Source organism: Haliotis cracherodii, unplaced genomic scaffold (genome assembly GCF_022045235.1).
Source record: "Haliotis cracherodii isolate W230 unplaced genomic scaffold, xgHalCrac1.p SCAF_7, whole genome shotgun sequence".
Taxonomy (NCBI): Eukaryota; Metazoa; Mollusca; class Gastropoda; order Lepetellida; family Haliotidae; genus Haliotis; species Haliotis cracherodii.
This window is the reverse complement of record NW_027266330.1, coordinates 45,378,097-45,398,476: the sequence shown is the minus strand read 5'-3', so window position 1 is coordinate 45,398,476 and position 20,380 is coordinate 45,378,097. Positions and strand designations below refer to the sequence as shown.

The 20,380-nt window shown below is 45.4% G+C and overlaps 2 protein-coding genes across 2 annotated transcripts in view; both read right to left on the bottom strand.

The window, feature by feature from the left end:
• Positions 1-17,682, bottom strand: part of LOC139448917 (uncharacterized) — a 40,060-nt gene extending 22,378 nt beyond the window's left edge. Inside the window, exons 1-16 of the mRNA XM_071230431.1 lie at positions 17,534-17,682; positions 15,968-16,127; positions 15,322-15,421; positions 14,255-14,364; positions 13,713-13,833; positions 13,425-13,494; positions 12,339-12,542; positions 11,529-11,664; positions 11,099-11,218; positions 10,340-10,483; positions 9,439-9,576; positions 8,947-9,099; positions 8,280-8,429; positions 7,556-7,744; positions 7,098-7,244; positions 6,770-6,864 (exon numbers count right to left, since the gene is read on the bottom strand). Of these exons, the coding sequence (XP_071086532.1) occupies positions 6,770-6,864; positions 7,098-7,244; positions 7,556-7,744; positions 8,280-8,429; positions 8,947-9,099; positions 9,439-9,576; positions 10,340-10,483; positions 11,099-11,218; positions 11,529-11,664; positions 12,339-12,542; positions 13,425-13,494; positions 13,713-13,833; positions 14,255-14,364; positions 15,322-15,421; positions 15,968-16,127; positions 17,534-17,557 (2,061 nt within the window). The 5' untranslated portion in view covers positions 17,558-17,682. The remainder of the gene's footprint in view (positions 1-6,769; positions 6,865-7,097; positions 7,245-7,555; positions 7,745-8,279; positions 8,430-8,946; positions 9,100-9,438; positions 9,577-10,339; positions 10,484-11,098; positions 11,219-11,528; positions 11,665-12,338; positions 12,543-13,424; positions 13,495-13,712; positions 13,834-14,254; positions 14,365-15,321; positions 15,422-15,967; positions 16,128-17,533) is intronic.
• A 777-nt stretch (positions 17,683-18,459) lies between these two features.
• LOC139448916 (uncharacterized) lies at positions 18,460-19,899 on the bottom strand. Its single transcript, XM_071230430.1, has 3 exons — positions 19,789-19,899; positions 18,995-19,748; positions 18,460-18,899 (listed from the first exon to the last, which is right to left on the bottom strand). Exons 1-3 carry the CDS (start codon positions 19,897-19,899, stop codon positions 18,460-18,462), a joined length of 1,305 nt encoding a protein of 434 aa, XP_071086531.1.
• Between the last annotated feature and the right edge of the window lie 481 nt (positions 19,900-20,380).

The following is a 20,380-nucleotide window of genomic DNA, read 5'->3' as shown; positions in this document are numbered from 1 at the left end:
CGTAAAAGTCGACAGTGATCTGTCTGAGTTTGTCTTATCCTACTCCAACAACACAATTCGTTGCCCATCCTGACTGTATCGTCTTCCCAATCTTTACATAAGTCAGAACCCACTATCGTATTGATTACAACCTCCAGTCGAGCCTGCCTGATATAAACATTCAAATAACTGAAGCGTGTTGATATACATATTACGTATAATATATACAGATGATGTGAATATACAAAACAACCATTTAAGGGCCGATATGTCACACGATTAAGGCAATAGTCGAGTGGTAGAGGCTTGTCGTATGGAGGCTTGACGTGAACGGCAGTTTGCTTCCCAACATTGACAGTCAACACCAGGCGCATCTGCAGTCAGCACCTGCAGCGACTACTATCCTATTGACCGTTACGTCATGAATGTGTACACATGCAGTGCGTTAGTGAAGCTAACTAGTGATACCCGTGTGCCCGTTACCGTATATAACTTCCTGGTCACTGTTCCTATTCTGTTGTACACACGATTCATGCATTGTCTTCAGCATGTCTATTGTTGTTGTTGTTTTAATATTGAAACTGTCGCATTTACGTGGCCGTTCAAGGGAATCGGAGCAACCTTTTTAAGGGGCATTTTGTTTTGAGATGAGCATTTTTGTTAAAAGTCTAGGAGCTCGTTTTTTTCGAACAGAAACAAGTGCTCTTTTTTTAAATAATCAAAATACCGAACGGTATTCTTTTTAGACCCTTGACTGAAATAGACGAACACATCATGATGATCTATAACTTTACATAGTAACTCACTTACTTATATACAAACACAGCATGTTAACTACGTATGGCTCGATCCTCTTACGTCCAGTTCTACAACCGCAGCATATGTGGGATAACTGTGTTTGTTTGCAACAGAACCTGCCTACATGTTATTGTAAAACTACATGGCCTACCATGAGGCGAGTTTCACGAAGAAAACATGAATTCTATACATGAATGAATTTCCAATTGAATCATATTATATATTGGCAACATTGATCACTGTGGAATTGTAGGCGCGCCATATACCCGTCTCAAGAAACTGTTTCGTATGAAACTGCATGAAATAACAAGAAAACAAGTGAACATTAAATTGAAAACACGGTATGTTGTTCTAAAGCGTGGAGAAAAACAGTCGCCACTTAATACTGTATACTACACGTGACCTCGCCGGCCAGACCATTTCCGTGCTGGCTCTGCTGGCCTCTTAAATACCTCGCGTATAACTGATACAAACCTAGCACGGGCTCCAGTACATATAATATTCCTACCAATCAGCATTATGTTGTATATCTTAAACCACAGCTCAACCTTGTGCCCTTGCCTTGACAATGTTAACATATCAACACATATAAGTTCAAACCAACTTTGACGTCACTCATATATCCATGGACGACACGTGTTTTTATATTGCAGTACCACTGTAGTCAGTTGAATTTGTATAAAAAATTAAAATACAATTTGAAAATACAAGCGGGAAAACTGGTATACATTGTTTTCTTCCATTTTTCGCACACGGTGACAAGTCTACAATCAATGTCATGCCTAGCATCGTGAGAGTTCTCTTAATAGATAAAGCATAGTTATGACAGAGTTTTGTGATAATTACTATAACATGCAGATGTCACTGACCACATTTTGAAAAATGAACTCCCCAGTACTTACCACCAGCGCGATCGAGACCAACAACTTGCTCCGCATGTTAAAACTTTTAAAAGCCAATTTCGTCTGTTTCCGTGTTATGTTTTAATGTTTACAGTGTGTGTCGTGGTGTGAATGAAGACTCCGACATAACGCCACCTATTTATCCCAGTGAGGAGGTGCGTCAACAATGACCTGTTTTCCTCAACCCATGGAGCGGAACAACGAGTCATCGTGGGCACATCGCGTTATAACAGGGCAAGCAGTGTGACGTCACTCACGGGGTTTTCATTCATGATCATTTAAGCACAGGACATTGAGAACAAAACCTTCACATCAACCTACATATGTTTTATTTTGGACGACGAAAGAATCTCTTCATTACATGTACATGATACGTCTACAAACAAACTAGAATTCTTCTTCCTGGCGATGAACTGTGGTTGTATTTTCTGCCGTCTCCATGACAGTACATCTGAAATTTTCGTTTTTAGTAAGAAAGAAAGAAGAAATGGAGTGGCTCGATGATTTTATTACCGTCTTCGCCATACTTGTGGTCCTGCGCAGATACCAATCCATGGTACGACAAAGAATATGTAGAAGGCATAATCGAAAAGAATGATAAATACAAAATTCTTTGGAATAGGCCCGTATACAGCCTTGGACCTATCCAGGCCAACAAACCTCATCTTGTCCTTTTTTGATAAATTCAATGAAATCATTTATATCATTGAACTTTCTGTACCTTTGGACGTTTATGTGATTGACAAGATTCAGGAAAAAATGTGCGGACCTCGCTTTCGAATTGTCACGCTTGCATCCAAAGTACCAAGTTGTCTGACTCCCCATTGTTCTCGGTGCCTTAGGTTTGGTACCTCCCAATCTGTTGACTGACATTGGCTGGAGGCTGAAGGCTCGAGTCTACATATTCTCCGAAAAGTTGTGGGTGGGTTCCATTAGACAGTACTTCCTGGGAGAAGTGCCATTCGCTGTCCGGGTTGTGTGTAATAAACATAATAATAATAATGTGTGCATTTATAATGCGCCAAATCCTCACGTTAGGCTTTGCTAGGCTACCCTCCTGCAAAGCCTACCAGAGATATTGAAAAACAGTGAAACAAAGTACTGACATCCACTGATACAAGGACGTATGTTCCTGAGATCCATTTCTTCACCCGAGTGTCAGGCCCCATTGCCATGTGATATGTAGAACAACGTATGCAAAAGAGACCTCAGTACAAACAACTTCATTTTTACGCTAATCAACACGAGAATTAAATTTTAAGCAAAATATACGTATTATCCTGGCATTGTTATTCATATATTCATATATATATATATATATATATATACTTATTACGTTGATTGGCTCAAACGTGGTCGAGTACATAAACAACAGAGCCATTCCTCCATAAACTCCCACAACATTTATTTAGTCACATCATACGCCCACAATTAATTATCCTCACAGTCTAAATTTATTAACTGTGAAGGATGTTCTTCAACTATTACAACACTTCACCCATCTGCACTTCGGTTGGCAGTGCGCATGACGTAACGCCACGACCTCTGACCCTGACCCTCGACATCAGTCAGTGCACAGACACCGCCAAAGGGGAAGAACAGACACCGCCACAGCAGGACAGACACCGCCACAGCAGAAGGACAGACACCGCCACAGCAGAAGGACAGACACTGCCACAGCGGAAGAACAGACCACGAGACCATGCTCTGTAGTCGTTACTGGGAGACAGTCTCAAAACACCTGTAGATGTAAATGCCAACAAAATCATCGGTAATGAATCAAATATACTCGTAAACTCTCCACATTTCCCCTCTACAGCGTCTGTGGAGAGTTTACGATTATATTTGATTCATTACCGATATGTTGTTGGCAGTGTATACAGACACCACGAGGCTGCTGTGTACAGACACCACGAGACAGCTGTGTACAGACACCACGAGGCTGCTGTGTACAGACACCACGAGACAGCTGTGTACAGACACCACGAGACAGCTGTGTACAGACACCACGAGACAGCTGTGTACAGACACCACGAGACAGCTGTGTACAGACACCACGAGACAGCTGTGTACAGACACCATGAGGCAGCTGTGTACAGACACCACGAGACAGCTGTGTACAGACACCATGAGTCAGCTGTGTACAGACACCATGAGGCTGCTGTGTACAGACACCACGAGACAGCTGTGTACAGACACCACGAGGCAGCTGTGTACAGACACCACGAGGCAGCTGTGTACAGACACCACGAGACTGCAGTGTGTACAAACACCACGAGGTAGCTGTGTACAGACACGAGGAGGCAGCTGTGTACAGACACGAGGAGGCAGCTGTGTACAGACACCACGAGGCAGCTGTGTACAGACACCACGAGACTGCAGTGTGTACAGACACCACGAGGCAGCTGTGTACAGACACCACGAGGCAGCTGTGTACAGACACCACGAGGCAGCTGTGTACAGACACCACGAGGCTGCTGTGTACAGACACCATGAGTCAGCTGTATACAGACACCACGAGGCTGCTGTGTACAGACACCACGAGACAGCTGTGTACAGACACCACGAGACAGCTGTGTACAGACACCACGAGACAGCTGTGTACAGACACCACGAGACAGCTGTGTACAGACACCACGAGACAGCTGTGTACAGACACCACGAGGCAGCTGTGTACAGACACCACGAGACAGCTGTGTACAGACACCATGAGTCAGCTGTGTACAGACACGAGGAGGCTGCTGTGTACAGACACCACGAGACAGCTGTGTACAGACACCACGAGACAGCTGTGTACAGACACCACGAGGCAGCTGTGTACAGACACCACGAGACTGCAGTGTGTACAAACACCACGAGGTAGCTGTGTACAGACACGAGGAGGCAGCTGTGTACAGACACGAGGAGGCAGCTGTGTACAGACACCACGAGACTGCAGTGTGTACAGACACCACGAGGCAGCTGTGTACAGACACCACGAGGCAGCTGTGTACAGACACCACGAGGTAGCTGTGTACAGACACTATGAGGCAGCTGTGTACAGACACCACGAGGCTGCAGTGTGTACAGACACCACGAGGCTGCAGTGTGTACAGACACCACGAGGCTGCAGTGTGTACAGACACCACGAGACTGCAGTGTGTACAGACACCACGAGACTGCAGTGTGTACAGACACCACGAGGCTGCAGTGTGTACAGACACCACGAGCCAGCTGTGTACAGACACCACGAGGCAGTGTGTACAGACACGAGGAGGCAGCTGTGTACAGACACCACGAGACTGCAGTGTGTACAGACACCACAAGGCTGCAGTGTGTACAGACACCACGAGCCAGCTGTGTACAGACACTATAAGGCAGCTGTGTACAGACACCACGAGGCAGCAGTGTGTACAGACACCACGAGGCAGCTGTGTACAGACACGAGGAGGCAGCTGTGTACAGACACCACGAGGCAGCTGTGTACAGACATCACGAAGCAGCAGCTGTGTACAGACACTACGAGGCAGCAGTGTACAGACATCACGAGGCAGCTGTGTACAGACACCACGAGACAGCTGTGTAGACACCACGAGGCAGCTGTGTACAGACACCACGAGGCAGCTGTGTATAGACACCACGAGGCAGCTGTATACAGACACCACGAGGCAGCTGTATACAGACACCACGAGGCAGCTGTGTACAGACACCACGAGGCAGCTGTGTACAGACACCACGAGCCTGCAGTGTATAGACACCACGAAGCAGCAGCTGTGTACAGACACCACGAGGCAGCAGTGTACAGACATCACGAGGCAGCTGTGTACAGACACCACGAGCCTGCAGTGTACAGACATCACGAGGCAGCTGTGTACAGACATCACGAAGCAGCAGTGTGTACAGACACTACGAGGCAGCAGTGTACATACATCACGAGGTAACTTTGTCTACAAACACCGTGAGGCAGCTGTGTACAGATATCACGAGGCAGCTGTGCACAGACACCACGAGGCATCTGTGAACAGACATCACGAGGCATCTGTGAACAGACATCACGAGGCAGCTGTGCACAGACACCACGAGGCATCTGTGAACAGACACCACGAGGCTGCAGTGTGTACAGACACCACGAGCCAGCTGTGTACAGACACCACGAGACTGCAGTGTGTACAGAGACCACGGGCCAGCTGTGTACAGACACTATAAGGCAGCTGTGTATAGACACTACGAGGCAGCTGTGTACAGACACCACGAGACTGCAGTGTGTACAGACACCACGAGGCTGCAGTGTGTACAGACACCACGAGCCTGCAGTGTACAGACACTATAAGGCAGCTGTGTACAGACACCACGAGGCAGCTGTGTACAGACACCACGAGGCAGCTGTGTACAGACACCACGAGGCAGCAGGGTACAGACATCACGATGCAGCTGTGTACAGACATCACGATGCAGCTGTGTGTACATACATCACGAGGCAGCTTTGTACAGACACCACGAGGCAGCAGTGTACAGACATCACGAGGCAGCTGTGTACAGACATCACGAGGCAGCTGTGTACAGACATCACGAGGCAGTTATGTATACAGACATCACGAGGTGTCTTCACGACGCACTCGGTACACCTTACACAGTTGTTCTTCTCGCAGAATGCAATTTTATCATTAACACTATCTTAATACTAGGTTCATGAATAACAAAAAAATCTTAATATATCAAAATAATTTATTTTTTGAAATATAGAAAATATTGAACATCCCACATACACATTTTCAATAATGTATATTATCGGTGAAATACATCAAGTTGCAATAAATACAGTTTCCTGGTGGGACAAAAGTATAAAATATCACAGGCATTTTTTCTCACATTAACAATATAACATCCACCAGGGGTGCACACGTACACACTAAAGGTATATTGACCGTAGTAAAAACACCAACGGTGAACAGACCGACAGACAGAATCTCCCTTCGGTGCCAGTATAAAACTTGTATGTATAAGAACACTTGTATTGGACACTAATATGATAATGACGTTTGGTAAGTCTTGTTACAATTATTCGACCTGTAGACTGTATAAAATCTTCGCTTCTTAGTTTCTCAGAGATGACTGGACGCGAGGACGAATAGAAGTGTGAAACACGTCAGTAGCGTGAAGGTCGGTGGTCGCATGACTCCAGATCCACTGTTTTTACATGTGCAATCTGAAATGAAAAATAACTTCTGCTAGTGATTGGAAAATCAACAGTACATGTTTGTGATGTAATAGTATAAACCCTCAAGCATGGCTGCAGCAACATCTCAAAGTCGATCACAGACGTAGTACAATGCGCTGATGTTTGTACCTTGTGCGTCCAGTTTGAATACCAAAAAGGTCTTCATGTTAAAACCTATCTATATCACTTAAGCGATTAATAAACGTTTATTCTATGCCCACCTGGTGGTGACGGTGTGGCCTTGACCTCAACACACAACCGACATGCTTTGCGGCAGTTATGGTGCATCCAATCTGGGTTTATCTCGCAGTGTCCCGTGCTGGCCCACACTCCACACTCAGAGTCGTCGTGAAGATTAGTGCAGGGAACTGAACAAAAACATGCTTACTCGTACATTTTTCATAACATAATTGTTATACATCATACGTTAAGATGAAATACCGGACAACCCATTAAACATAAGACCATACCAACTGTTTCCAAATAACAACCGAACCTAAAGAACAGCCCGAATGTTTTTAATGAAGTATGTCGCGCATCTTTTTGTTTAACTTCTTGTGCACTTTGGCGTGTATACGTAAAGATATATTGTTATACAACACATTTAATTAATGTACTATATGACATGCGTTAACAAATATCTCGACCAGATATATCATTAGTAACAAGCAATGTTTACCTTGCGGGCCAACGGTAGGGTGGGTGATGTCGGGGGTGAAGGGCGGGGTGAAGGGCGTGGTGACGGAGTCGGGTACACAGACGTCGCAAGACACGGCACAGTTGTCAAGCATCCAGTTGGGGTTCTTCAGACATTCGCCAGTGGCAGCCCACGACGAGCAGCGGAGGTCGGTGTCCACACACTTCACAGCTTAAATACCAACACACACACCTTGGTCACAGAACACCACTTCACGTCAATTCCTCATTGCACAAAGGATGAGGAAGGTTTTGTCGACCTTTATCAAGATTAATGCTAGCCAATGTGTAGTTCCTACTTGCCCACCCTCTGACGCCATGACTGAGACGGCTGTACGAATGTCGTTTTAGCATAGACCTACGGTAGTCGTAGTATTTAAATCTCCTATTTCAACGGAGCTTGAGTTTCAATATTTTCTTCTTGGGACAACCCGATTCCGGCATGGGTGCAATAAAGCACTATGGCATGTGAATACTGGTTTCCCCTTCTATAGTTTAAGCGCCAGCGTGAGTAGCAATATCAAAGGTTCGAGTCATACCAGCAACTACTGTTTTCAACTGACACAAACAAGTGTGTTACATTATGGTCGACTGTTTCATTACTTGCAATCGTGATAGGTTCAAGCTAGTTCCACGTCACATTGCTATAATAGGTATAGGCGTGTTGCTTTACACTGCTCGGGTGTGAGGACAGAAGAGCTACTCACGTTTGGTCGTGACGACAGATCCACCACCGCTACAGATGCCACACGACTTCTTACAGTTGACTTGCATCCACGTGGGGTTCGCCTTGCACTCCCCGGCCCTAGCCCAGTCAGCACACGCCTGCTTGTCAGTGTGGATGTCCACACAGTTTCCTGGCAATACATAAGTGTGGTTGTGAACTATCTCGTCAGTAACAGGAACAGCAGAAATATTTCTCTAAGATATTCTCCATATTGTTGGAAATAGAGATCACGTTAGTTATACATTCATCTAGAATGGTGGGATTCTGTAGAGCCAGTTGCTCTCATGTCAGTCAATCATGATGTATCTGTAGGAGACAGTCTTCAATGGATTTTTTGGACGTAGCATCGGGTGTTTTCCCATTATAAGAATTGATCTTCAGCAGCTCATACTTGTCGTAAGAGGCGCCTAACGGGATCGGGTGGTTAGGCTCGCTGACTTGGTTGATGCATGTTATCATATCCCAATTGGGTAGATCGATGCTCATGATGCCAATTACTAGAGTGTCTAGTCTAGACTCGAATATTTACAGACCACCGTTACTTAGCTGAAATATTGCTGAGTGCGGCGTTACACAACAAACAAACAACAATCTCCCAATGTAAACACCCTGACATGTGGCAATTCATTTTATGGGGAATATCCTACCTTTAGTTTCGTCAACGACTGGAGGGGTTTGGTCACATGTCTGACATGACTTGCGGCAGTTGATGAGCATCCATGCAGGGTTGATCTTACACTCGCCGTCAGCCGCCCACTTGTCACACTCGGAGGAATCACTGAACTTATTCTCACACTGAGCTGCAGGGGAAACAAAATAGTGCCATCAGAATCAAACACGTCAGCGACAGGTTGCAGCTCCGCGTGTGATTTGACATATATGATTATGTACCCCAATACTGCCTCTGATATAAACTACTACTACTACTACTACTACTACTACTACTACTACTACTACTACTACTACTACTACTACTACTACTACTACTACTACTACGTTAAACGTTAAAACATGTATGGTTGTGCAAGACGCCGATATAATGGGCGAGTGGAGTTTAAATAATATAAGGATTTGAGATGGATTTGAAGGATTTTAGTAAAGGATGATGAAGAATTTACATTAAGAAGGCGTTTTCTTACTCTCTGATCTCTGGCTTTTGTCAACACAGGCGTTGCACGTCTTTCGGCAGTTCAGGGACATCCACCACTCGTTGGCAACACAGTCGCCATTCTTCTTCCACTTGGCACATTTCTTGGGATACAGATCTTCACAGCCCACTGTAATCAACATGTGTATGTGTGACGAAGTGTACTCACACTAAATACGTCTCTGATGAAGTGTACTTACAATACATACGTATTTGATGAAGTGTACTTACAGTAGATACGTCTTGGATTAAGTGTACTCACAATATATATATATGTCTCTGATGAAGTGTACTCACAATAGATACGTCTCTGATGAAGTGTACTTACAATAAATACGTCTCTGATAAGTGTATTTACAATAAATACGTCTCTGATGAAGTGTACTTATAATAAATACGTCTCTGATGAAGTGTACTCACAATAAATACGTCTCTGATGAAGTGTACTTACAATTAGTACGTCAGTAACGAAGTGTATTTACAATAAGTACGTGTGTGTCGAAGTGTATTTACAATAAGCACGTCAGTGACGAAATGTGTTTACAATAAATACGTCAGTGACGAAGTGTATTTACAATAAGTACATCAATGACGAAGTGTATTTACAATAAGTACGTCACCCGTGAATGTAGATTCGCATGCATGCCGTAAAAGGCGACTATGCCTGTCGTAATGCATGTAAGGGTTGATGCATGTCATCGTATACCTATTGCGTAAATCGATGCTCATGATGTCAGTCACAGGATTGACTGGTCCAGCCGTGTCGGTGGTTTTTTTTAGCAAGGTACCTGTTATATATCTGAAACATTTTCCTTGATTGATTTCCGACTTAGAGTCAGTTAGGAGTATCACTCTGAACCTTTTGCTTTACAGCAATCTATGTAACTACTTACCACTTGCAGTCGGCGCCACGGTGTAGGAGCACAACTGGCACGCCCTCATGCAGCCCGTTCTCATGAACTTGTTGTTTCTGGTGCACTGGCCGGAGTTGGCCCACACGGCGCATTGCCAGTCGTCATAGGCGTTGCTGCAGTCACCTACAACATGCACTGTGTTGAATTCCCGTCTGAACGTGTTTCTACTCAAATGACAGTCGATGAAATTAGAATAATAGTGATTGATAACCTTGACTGGTGTGTTGACGTAACATAATCTCACACATTTGATAAATTCTCCTTCCCGAGAAATGGAATACAACCGAATTTACTGCAATACATCAAAGTGATAATCTGACATAAAAACATGTTCTAACCAACACATGCTAAGATGCAAGATACACCTGCTAATTATTTAAAGTATCAGAATGACTCCAATCGCTTCAGTTTAATGATGTGTGGATGCCATGGGTTCTGATTGGGTGAGTGAGTGAGTGAGTTGGGTTAAACGCCGCTTTTAACAGTATTACAGTTATATGAAGCAGATGTCAGATTACCACTTCAGTGAAACCCACGAGCACAGGTAAGGTGCTGATAGACCTAGAAACATAATCGGGGCGAACGAGGATTCGAACCCACAAGCATAGGTTTCTGGCGGGCCCAAGGGACACAGCTTAGACGACTGGGCCACCCATGGACATCTCCCATAAGGTATAATCCTAGCCTTGTAACAGTTATACTACTCGACTGTGAAAACAAGCGGGAGTTGGGCCCCACCATCAGTCTCGGGTGCCTTGTAGCCCACTTCACAGTCACGTGTTCCGTCCGGGCACACACAGCGGCAGGTCTGGTCAACGAAGCCGCCATCTTCACACTTGACTGTGGCGGGACAATTTCCTGTAATGCACAGTGAGGTCATGTGAGCCAACGTTAGAAATTACTGCACACTGATTTGATTTATTAGGGCTAAATCAAACGAATCACTATTCAGTGACACCTGTTATGATGGTTTTGTTCAGGCGATACTTTTTAACATGGAAGCAATTTCTTTGAGAAGACTTCTTTGATAATCTTACAGTTTAATCAGAACCCCCTGTGAGAGTTGCACCCCGCTGAATGATCCGACACGCCATTTAAGGATCCATTGATTAAGATCTGGTCGTGAAGTAAATGGTATGATGCTTTAACAGAAATTCCACCGTTTTACCTGCACAGTTGTACATGTTGTTGACGGCCAGCACATCATTGAAGGAGAGCTCCTTCAGATATACTTTCCCAATCTCCTCCTCTCGAGCTGGATCCTTGGGACGAAGCGTCTTCAGTTTACCATCTCTAGAGAACGCCTGAGGATTGAAAAAAAACATCATAATTGGAAATGGAATATAAGAAGTGAGGCTTTATGAAAAATAGGACAGAGCGTGTTTATGCATGTTTACAATCGGAATATGGAAGGTTCATGGAAACCTTAATTAGGATTGACAATAAACAAGTAGTCCAGCAAGATGTTGCATAGATAAGCGGCACTGTCCAATTGGAATTTGTAGCAAGTTTAGGTCAACTCCGTAAATCCACTGTGATAGTCTACGAACTCAAAATGTATTGTATAGATCAATTTAGGAGAGACAAAATCTCAGATTCATACCTGGTACTTATTACAATATCTAAATTTATTTGTTTGTTGTTTAACGCCGCACTGAGCAATATTCCAGCTTAAGGACGGCGGTCTGTAAATAATCGAGTATGGACCAGATAATCCAGGGATTGACATCATGAGCATCGATCCACGCAATTAGAATACGATGACATGCATCAACCAAGTCAGTGAGACTGACCACCCGATTCCGTTAGTAGCATCATACGACAAGCATAGTCGCCTTTTACGGCAAGCATGGGTTGCTGAAGATCTATTCTACCCCGGATCTTCACGTGTAACAATGTCTAGGCATTGAATGGCAATGGGCACGACACTGATCGTAGTGTCCCGCTTGTTCCCGGGAGCCCCTGTCTGTGTGCTCACCGTGACACCGTAGTGCATGATGGAGGAGTACTCGTACTCGGTGTTGACAAGGTCAACCTTATCCCTGGGGTACTTCGTGAAGGAGAATCGGAGACTCGGGGCGACGTTCTGCAGGGAGATGTCCACGTAGCTATCCCTGTCTGGACGCTGGTGTTCGTGGATCAGGCCGATAGCGTGGCCGATCTCGTGCAGGTACAAGCCTCTCTGTCAACACAGAGGTCAAAGTGAGGTCAAAGTGAGGTCAAAGTGAGGTCAATATGAGGTCAAGGTGAGGTCAAGGTGTGTGTGTGTGTGTGTGTGTGTGTCTGTGTGTCTGTGTGTGCGTGTGTGTGTGTGTGTGTGTGTGTGTGTGTGTGTGTGTGTGTGTGTGTGTGTTTTAACTTCTTTGGTATGACGCGGCCGAGGATCGAACTCGTTTTCCCGGCAGACGCACAATCCACTAGACCACGGATGCGGTTCACAGAGGTCAAGGTTAGGGGTAGCACGCAACAAAGGAGTATATAGAGGTAATGTGGAGGCAGCATCACCTTCACTTGAATGTATATGCAGGCACGTCGGCTGAGCTGCAATTTACTTGACCTCTTGGTAACTTACACCGACGGAAATGCAGGGGCACTTGTTTTGAGCGGAAAACACGGAAGTGCTCTTGTTCTGTCTTAGGAATTACGTCCGGGGGGGGGGGGGGGGGGGGGATGGATGGGGTATGTATGTTCACGTTATCTATGCTATTATATGTATCTTCACATAAAACAACAGATGTGCTGCGGCGTGTGACTGGAATTTGAGTGAGTGAGTGAGTGAGTATGGTTTTACGCCGCTTTAAGCACTATTCCAGCAATATCACGGCGGGGGACACCATAAATGGGCTTTACGCATTGTACCCATGTCGGGAATCGAAACCGGGTCTTCGGCGTGACGAGCGAACGCTTTAACCACTAGGCTACCCGACCGCCCCTTGAATTTGAGGACTGAACGACAGACAAAAACTACCAATGTATTTGGTAACAAGAATGCGATCTTAAACATTATTACATACATATTACAACGTATAACATACATAGGAAGCAACACACAATTTCTACTTACGAATCTACACCCGGGTGCATTCAACATGAGCGCCTGCCTGCCCCCGACCATACCCAACTGGGAGCTGCACCTGTAGCACACAATCACGTGAGTCACACTTGCTGTGTAACGGTTAATTACGGAAGTAAATTAACAATAATTTCTTTAGTTTATTCGTACCAAGACCGACTGTACATATCAGGTACCTGTCCAGCTTAGATACATAATAAGGTTTTGTAAGAATCCACCTGATTTACGTATGAACTTGTAGTTTCATCCGACGTCATTAACTGATGAAATCCTACTCACGAGTCTCCGTTAATGAAGTCCACGACGTTGGTATGAGAGGGCGTAGCTGCCTTGAAGTTGAGACACGTGTATCTCTCCCACTCCGTCATGGCCTCCTTGATCAACACCGTGTCTTTAGCATCTGGAAAACAAAACATTTCAAAATCATTTGTCATATACTCAGCGTATTTATACAACGACTGAGTGCTCCATTTCATTTTTAATAGGAAATATTGAACATGATCAGGTGTCAGGCAACTGCAGTCGAGTTGTAAGGGGCCTACCATTTAATATTCGGGGTGGGGGTAGGGGGGTTTGAGGGGTAGGGGGGCTTTCCCTGACAATTCTAGAAAAAATATAATTATGCTGCAGAGTCTTGAAAGGAAAAGGAAATTGTCTGCAAAATTTACATTATTGCAAGGTGTTATTTTTACAACAAAAATACTCAGGCTCATGGTATTAATTTTAAACATATCTGGTTTTGCAGTTCCATCTACAGAGAAAATCCAGGTATAGCATTACAGTCTAGATATGTACTAATGACATTAAAAGTATAAACTTACCGAAGGTGTTTTCCGCGAACGTGTACGGGATCTCTCCATGGAACCATCTTAACATGGGGTCTTTGACCGCCTTCCGCTTGGAGCGTCCTCGCGAGCCAGCTGTCACAACACTGCAGTGGAGAACAGTTGATGCACCACTAAACAACCACGTCACATCATATTTACAAGAACAATATGCAGAGAAATTGAAAGTTTCCCCGATACAGAATATTTACTTGGCGTGGTCCTGGTATGAGATACACTGTCTGTAGATAGATCACTGATCGTACGTTCCAGGAGCTTACAGAAGATATAAATACAGCCCAGTTGTCAAGCCTCGTATCCACTACAATAGAGTTTATACCACCTAGTAATGTCACAGCTAAAGCTGTACAACATAGCAGTTGGTGCCTTATTATGTCATCGCACGCGTCATCACACATTAAGCACTGTCAACATCTGTCAAACAGGTTTTATAGATAAATTTTCTGTTTGTACACAGGTGGAACAATGGTGTATGAATGAATATGTTACCCGTTGGAGTGATATGTTAAGAAAGGAAGAGGGGAGAAATGGGCTTAATAAATTGAGAATGTACCGATGCTACAAACAAGTATATGGGACAGAATACTATGTTCCAAATAAGATGGCCAGAAACTATAGATCGGCACTAGCCAAGTTTAGATGTGGCGTGGCTCCTATTCGAGTGGAAACCGGTCGGTACGTAGGTGTACCTGTCCACAATAGAAAATGTTTTCACTGTAATGACAGCGTAGAAGACGAGGTCCATGTTTTGTTCAACTCATTCATGGAAGGAAAATGGTAGTTTATGTGGTTTATTCTCCCATCAGTGTTCATGTACGATACACAACGACCACGAGGCGTATATTTCTCTTCAGACTCTTCAGGTATAATGAAAACTTTAACGTAGTGATAGGAAAATTATGTCGCTTATGTCTGCGTTAAAGGTTTCACGTTAAAGGCTTAGACCTGAAGAGCCGTTGAGCGGCGAAAGATCTTGTGTGCATAAAGGAGTTTTGACAAGTGGAATCGTGTACTCGGCGAATACGTAGTGAAAGTGTATGTACCTGTCTGTGCCGTAGAATGCAGCATACTGCTCTGGGGTGAGTCGAAGGTCTAATTCTGCGAGAATCAGGCCGCCAGAGTCCATCATTTTGTTTCCAACGTCTGAAATAGACACACCGCTGTTCAATGAAGGTAGCCACATCCTCTGTAAGTATCAGCTTATCTACATCCAGGTTTGAGTTTACTAGAGACGATGATTACATATTCTACCACTATGTAGTGACAGGAACTACAAGTTCTGTTTTTAGCCGAACTTTCTAAATCATAGGATATTATTAAATTTCTAAGAATGAATCACGATCCCTTATAGTTCATTAAATTATCAGACATGAACAGATCATATATGCTACAGCAGTGAGGGGGGCGGTATACTTGAAATCCACCCCGTGAAGATCCGGGGAGAGAATAAGGCTTCAGCAACCCATGCTTGCCGTAAGAGGCGACTATGCTTGTCGTAAGAGGCGACTAATGGGATCGGGCGGTCAGGCTCGCTGACTTGGTCAATGCATGTCATCATATCCCAACTGTGTGGATCGATGCTCATGATATTAATCACTGGATTGTCTGGTCCATACTCTATTATTTACAGACCGCCGTTACTAAGCTGGAATATTGCTGAGTGCGTCGTTAAACAACGAACAAACAAACCTGAAATCCCCCCGAGTTGCTGGGTCATTATCTGGTCCATCGTCAAGTTGGTCTCGGGGTCAAGTGATCTAAACCCGCTTCCATGAAGGGGAAACTTCCTCTTCGGTAGCCCTCCAGATCCGGGGTTAGGACGCGCCAGGGTCAGCACCACACACCATGTCTGAACAGACATTGACATTTAAGCCATGAAACATCAGTATATTTAACTAACGAACATACAGGGTCAGTTGGATGATATCACAAAGTACAGTTAATGAGTGAGTTTGGTTTAACGCCGCCTTGGGCAGTATTCCAGTTATATCACGACGTGTCAGCTTGATGGGGGAGGAATGCCCGAAGTGATGCAGTTCTCAGACGTTTACCACTTCGGTGAAACCAACGAGCACGGGTATATGGTGTAAGTTGCCATACACAGACACACATGATGTTATGTGAGTAAGGTTTTAAGCAATATTTCAGCCACATCCTATTTGGGTTTCATATATATTGTACCAGTAGCCAACGCTTTTATCACATGGCTAGCCATACAGACAGACAGATAGATAGATTGATTGTCATCTTGCAGTTCACAATTTATGCCGATAATGCCAACGAATGGAACAACGCCAAAATGTCGCCAACATATCGCTGGCCAGTCAAATGTCCATTCAAAATAACCAAATCAGTTCGTCTGACATGTTTAATACCATCCCACACCATGACACCACCGCCACCATAACGATCTTAGCCAAGAATTGTTGCCCTGGCATACATCTCGCCGCTACGTTGCCGAGAAAGTTTTCTGCCATATCTGAATCGCAAACTAAACCTTGATTCGTCCGGAAACATGGTGAAACGCCATTGGCGCACAGTCCGTGCTGGTCCTGGTTAGCCAACTCCAATCTTTGAGGCCTATGGTAAGCTGTTAGGGTCACAACTTTCACAGGGTACAATTTTCTTCCTGTTATTGTACGGAATTCTCTATTGATAACAGGAGCAGATTTGCATCTATTGCGTAGTGCAATTAATGTAATGAAACAATGTCGTTTATTAGGCCTGCCATACCCGGGTCTCATTGTGAACCCGGCCGTTTCACGGTACTTGTCCCACAGTCGAAAAATAACACTTTTTGATTTGTCAAACATTTGGTCCACTTGGGATATTGACGTCTCCACTCTATCGTGCCCACAATTCAACTTTTGTCTGTTCACTGAGGTAGTCTCGGAATTATCTTTAAGCGTGTTCGTAGTTCAACTGCATTACTTGTTGTCAGAATACATTACAACAGACGCACACGCTTTGGCTTCTATGTGCACGCGCACCACGTGCTATTCACTCATGACGTGAAATTTCATTGTGATAAGATGTTGCGTTCAGATGCAACGCTACGGTATTACAAATGTACACCTCAACAAATACCTACATTCAAATCATAAGTTCCCTTATTTTATGTGTCGATGGTATATATAGTACATACATGAATATATATAGACATATATACTGACACATTGTAGTATTTGTACATATATTGTAACTTGCAAATAAAGTATAGATAGATTAAGCCAGAATATATAAGTGGAGACTTACCAATATACCAATAGCTTTGATCATGGTTGAATCTCTCTTGGATATAAGATAGTCAACAAATACCAACACGTAATGTAAATTACACAATAAATAAGTAGTTACGGCTAGATTCGTTGGTTGTCGGTGGCCAGTATTTCATTGACATGACAAGTTCGCGTCAGGTTTTATATAACACGAGCACGGAAATGGGAGCAACGGTGACTTGGTGACTGTTAGTCAGAACTCCGGAAGCTATGGCCAGAACAAGTCCGGAATATACATCGCCGTGTAATGAACGCCGTGCGTGTCACTGAAGTTGATTGTATCAATGAATGAAGTGAACTCGTGAGCCACGGTACACAGCTGAAAGGTCAACATAATGCGATTTGTATACATTTATTTTCAGATGGCCACTGTCAGAAACAATCGCCGACAATGCCTGCATGTTATAATTATACTCATCGATTTAATGGTACTTAGTTCGTGATTCACAGATATATATAAAGACTCACTGAGTATTCTGATACCCAATGTATGCACCACTTTTGCTATAAACATTTAAGGTGGTGTAATCAACTGAATTGGGTTCAACTGTGCGATATAAATCGATGCATTACAGAATACTGGACACCACAAAACAAATCATTGCCAGAGAAACTCTTTGAGTTAAATATTGGACAAAAACAGAATGACCCTTTTTAATTGTGTCGTTGACTGACGAAAAGTAGACATGAGTCATATAGGCCGATGTGTAGTGAAGAAACGGCCTCCTCTTACTCTCCTTTTCCCGCTTGCTTATCTCTGCTTTGCCCGCAGCGGCTGTCAGTGTTCCTATTTCCTCTCCTCTAGACCAGTTCGATGTTCTTCACTCTCTTCTCGCATCTCGCCACTTGCATCTCTGCTGTCATCACTGTTGACTTCTCACTGCTGTCATCTCTTCCCCTTTTCTAGCTGTGCCCGCTGCTCCCTGTCCGCCTCTCGCTGCTTTCCTCGCTGTGCCCGCTGCTCCCTGCCCGCCTCTCGTCGCTTTCCTCGTTATGCCCACTGCTCACTGTCCGCCTCTCGTCGCTTTCCTCGCTGTGCCCGCTGCTCCCTGTCCGCCTCTCGCCGCTTTCCTCGCTGTGCCCACTGCTCACTGCCCGCCTCTCGTCGCTTTCCTCGCTGTGCCCACTGCTCCCTGCCCGCCTCTCGTCGCTTTCCTCGCTGTGCCCGCTGCTCCCTGCCCGCCTCTCGTCGCTTTCCTCGCTGTGCCCACTGCTCACTGCCCGCCTCTCGTCGCTTTCCTCGCTGTGCCCGCTGCTCCCTGCCCGCCTCTCGCCGCTTTCCTCGCTGTGCCCGCTGCTCCCTGCCCGCCTCTCGTCGCTTTCCTCGCTGTGCCCGCTGCTCCCTGCCCGCCTCTCGTCGCTTTCCTCGCACTCGCTGATCCTTCCCGCCTCTCGACGCTTTTTTCGCACTCGCTGCTTCCTGCCCGCCTCTCGTTACTTTCTTCGCACTCGCTGCTCCCTGCCCGCTTCTCGTCGCTTTCTTCGCACTCGCTGCTCCCTGCCCGAGGCTCCCCGCTTTCTTCGCACTCGCTGGTCCATTCCCGCCTCTCGCCGCTTTCTTCGCACTCGCTGCTCCCTGCCCGCCTCTCGTCACTTTCTTCGCACTCCCTGTTCCCTGCCCGCCCCTCGTCGCTTTCTTCGCACTCGCTGCTACCTGCCCGCCTCTCGTCGCTTTCTTCGCACTCGCTGCTCCCTGCCCGAGGCTCGCCGCTTTCTTCGCACTCGCAAGTCCATGCCCGCCTCTCGCCGCTTTCTTCGCACTCCCTGCTCCCTGCCCGCCTCTCGCCGCTTTCTTCGCACTCCCTGCTCCCTGCCCGCCTCTCGTCACTTTCTTCGCACTCGCTGCTCCCTGCCCGAGGCTCGCCTTTTTTTTCGCACTCGCTGCTCCCTGCCCGAGGCTCGCCGCTTTCTTCGCACTCGCTGCTCCCTGTCCGCCTCTCGTCGCTTTCTTCGCACTCGCTGCTTCCTGTCCGCCTCTCGTCGCTTTCTTCGCATTCGCTGCTCCCTGCCCGAGGCTCGCCGCTTTCTTCAAACTCCCTGCTCCCTGCCCGCCTCTCGTCGCTTTCTTCGCACTCGCTGGTCCCTGCCCGCCGCTCGTCGCTTTCTTCGCACTCGCTGTTCCCTGCCCGCTTCTCGCCGCTTCGCACTCGCTGATCCCTGCCCGCCTCTCGCCGCTTCGCACTCGCTGATCCCTGCCCGAGGTTCGCTGCTTTCTTCACACTCCCTGCTCACTTCCCGCCTCTCGCCGCATTCTTCGCACTCGCTGATCTCCGATCTCTTCTTGTCGCTTGTACTTCTCCCCTTAAAGAACCTTTCTCTAAGATCAGAGTATAGCTTCGTCATTTTTATCAATAAATACACTATTTGGCTCGAACTCTGCTCTGGAAGTTTTGTTCATTGATAAACTGAAAATAGATATATCTCAAGACATGCTTATCTTTCTCTGGTATTGAATAACTGCTCTGAAGTCATACGGAAGTGATCGTTTGTTTGCTGTTTCTTGATGCATTTGTCCACAATAAAAATGTCATTTTGCTTGGCTTTATTTTTGTCACCTATTCCTTTGATACACGGAATAAAAAATATGAAACCTTTATTAAATAATACACCTGCCTTTAACACAGGGCAAATAACCTCAAGCAGTGTAATATGAACAAGATGGACACATGTTATGTAACTCAACGTTGATATTTTGTTGCACATTTTTACTGGAAGATATGAACCATGTGTGTGACAACGTTCATGTAAGAAACATGTTTAATATTTATACACGTTGCAAAACAAGTCTTACCACAAGTTACATGTTTAATACGTTTGCACAGCA

What these genes read in the sequence shown, in the direction of transcription:
- LOC139448916 (XM_071230430.1), bottom strand. Translation starts at nt 19,899, where the DNA reads ATGACGAAGCTATACTCTGATCTTAGAGAAAGGTTCTTTAAGGGGAGA. An exon ending in AATGCGGCGAGAGGCGGGAA is followed by an intron (nt 19,749 to 19,788) that starts GTGAGCAGGGAG and finishes AACCTCGGGCAG; the next exon opens with GGATCAGCGAGTGCGAAGCG. An exon ending in GAGCAGCGAGTGCGAAGAAA is followed by an intron (nt 18,900 to 18,994) that starts GTAACGAGAGGC and finishes AGAGGCGGGCAG; the next exon opens with GGAGCAGCGGGCACAGCGAG.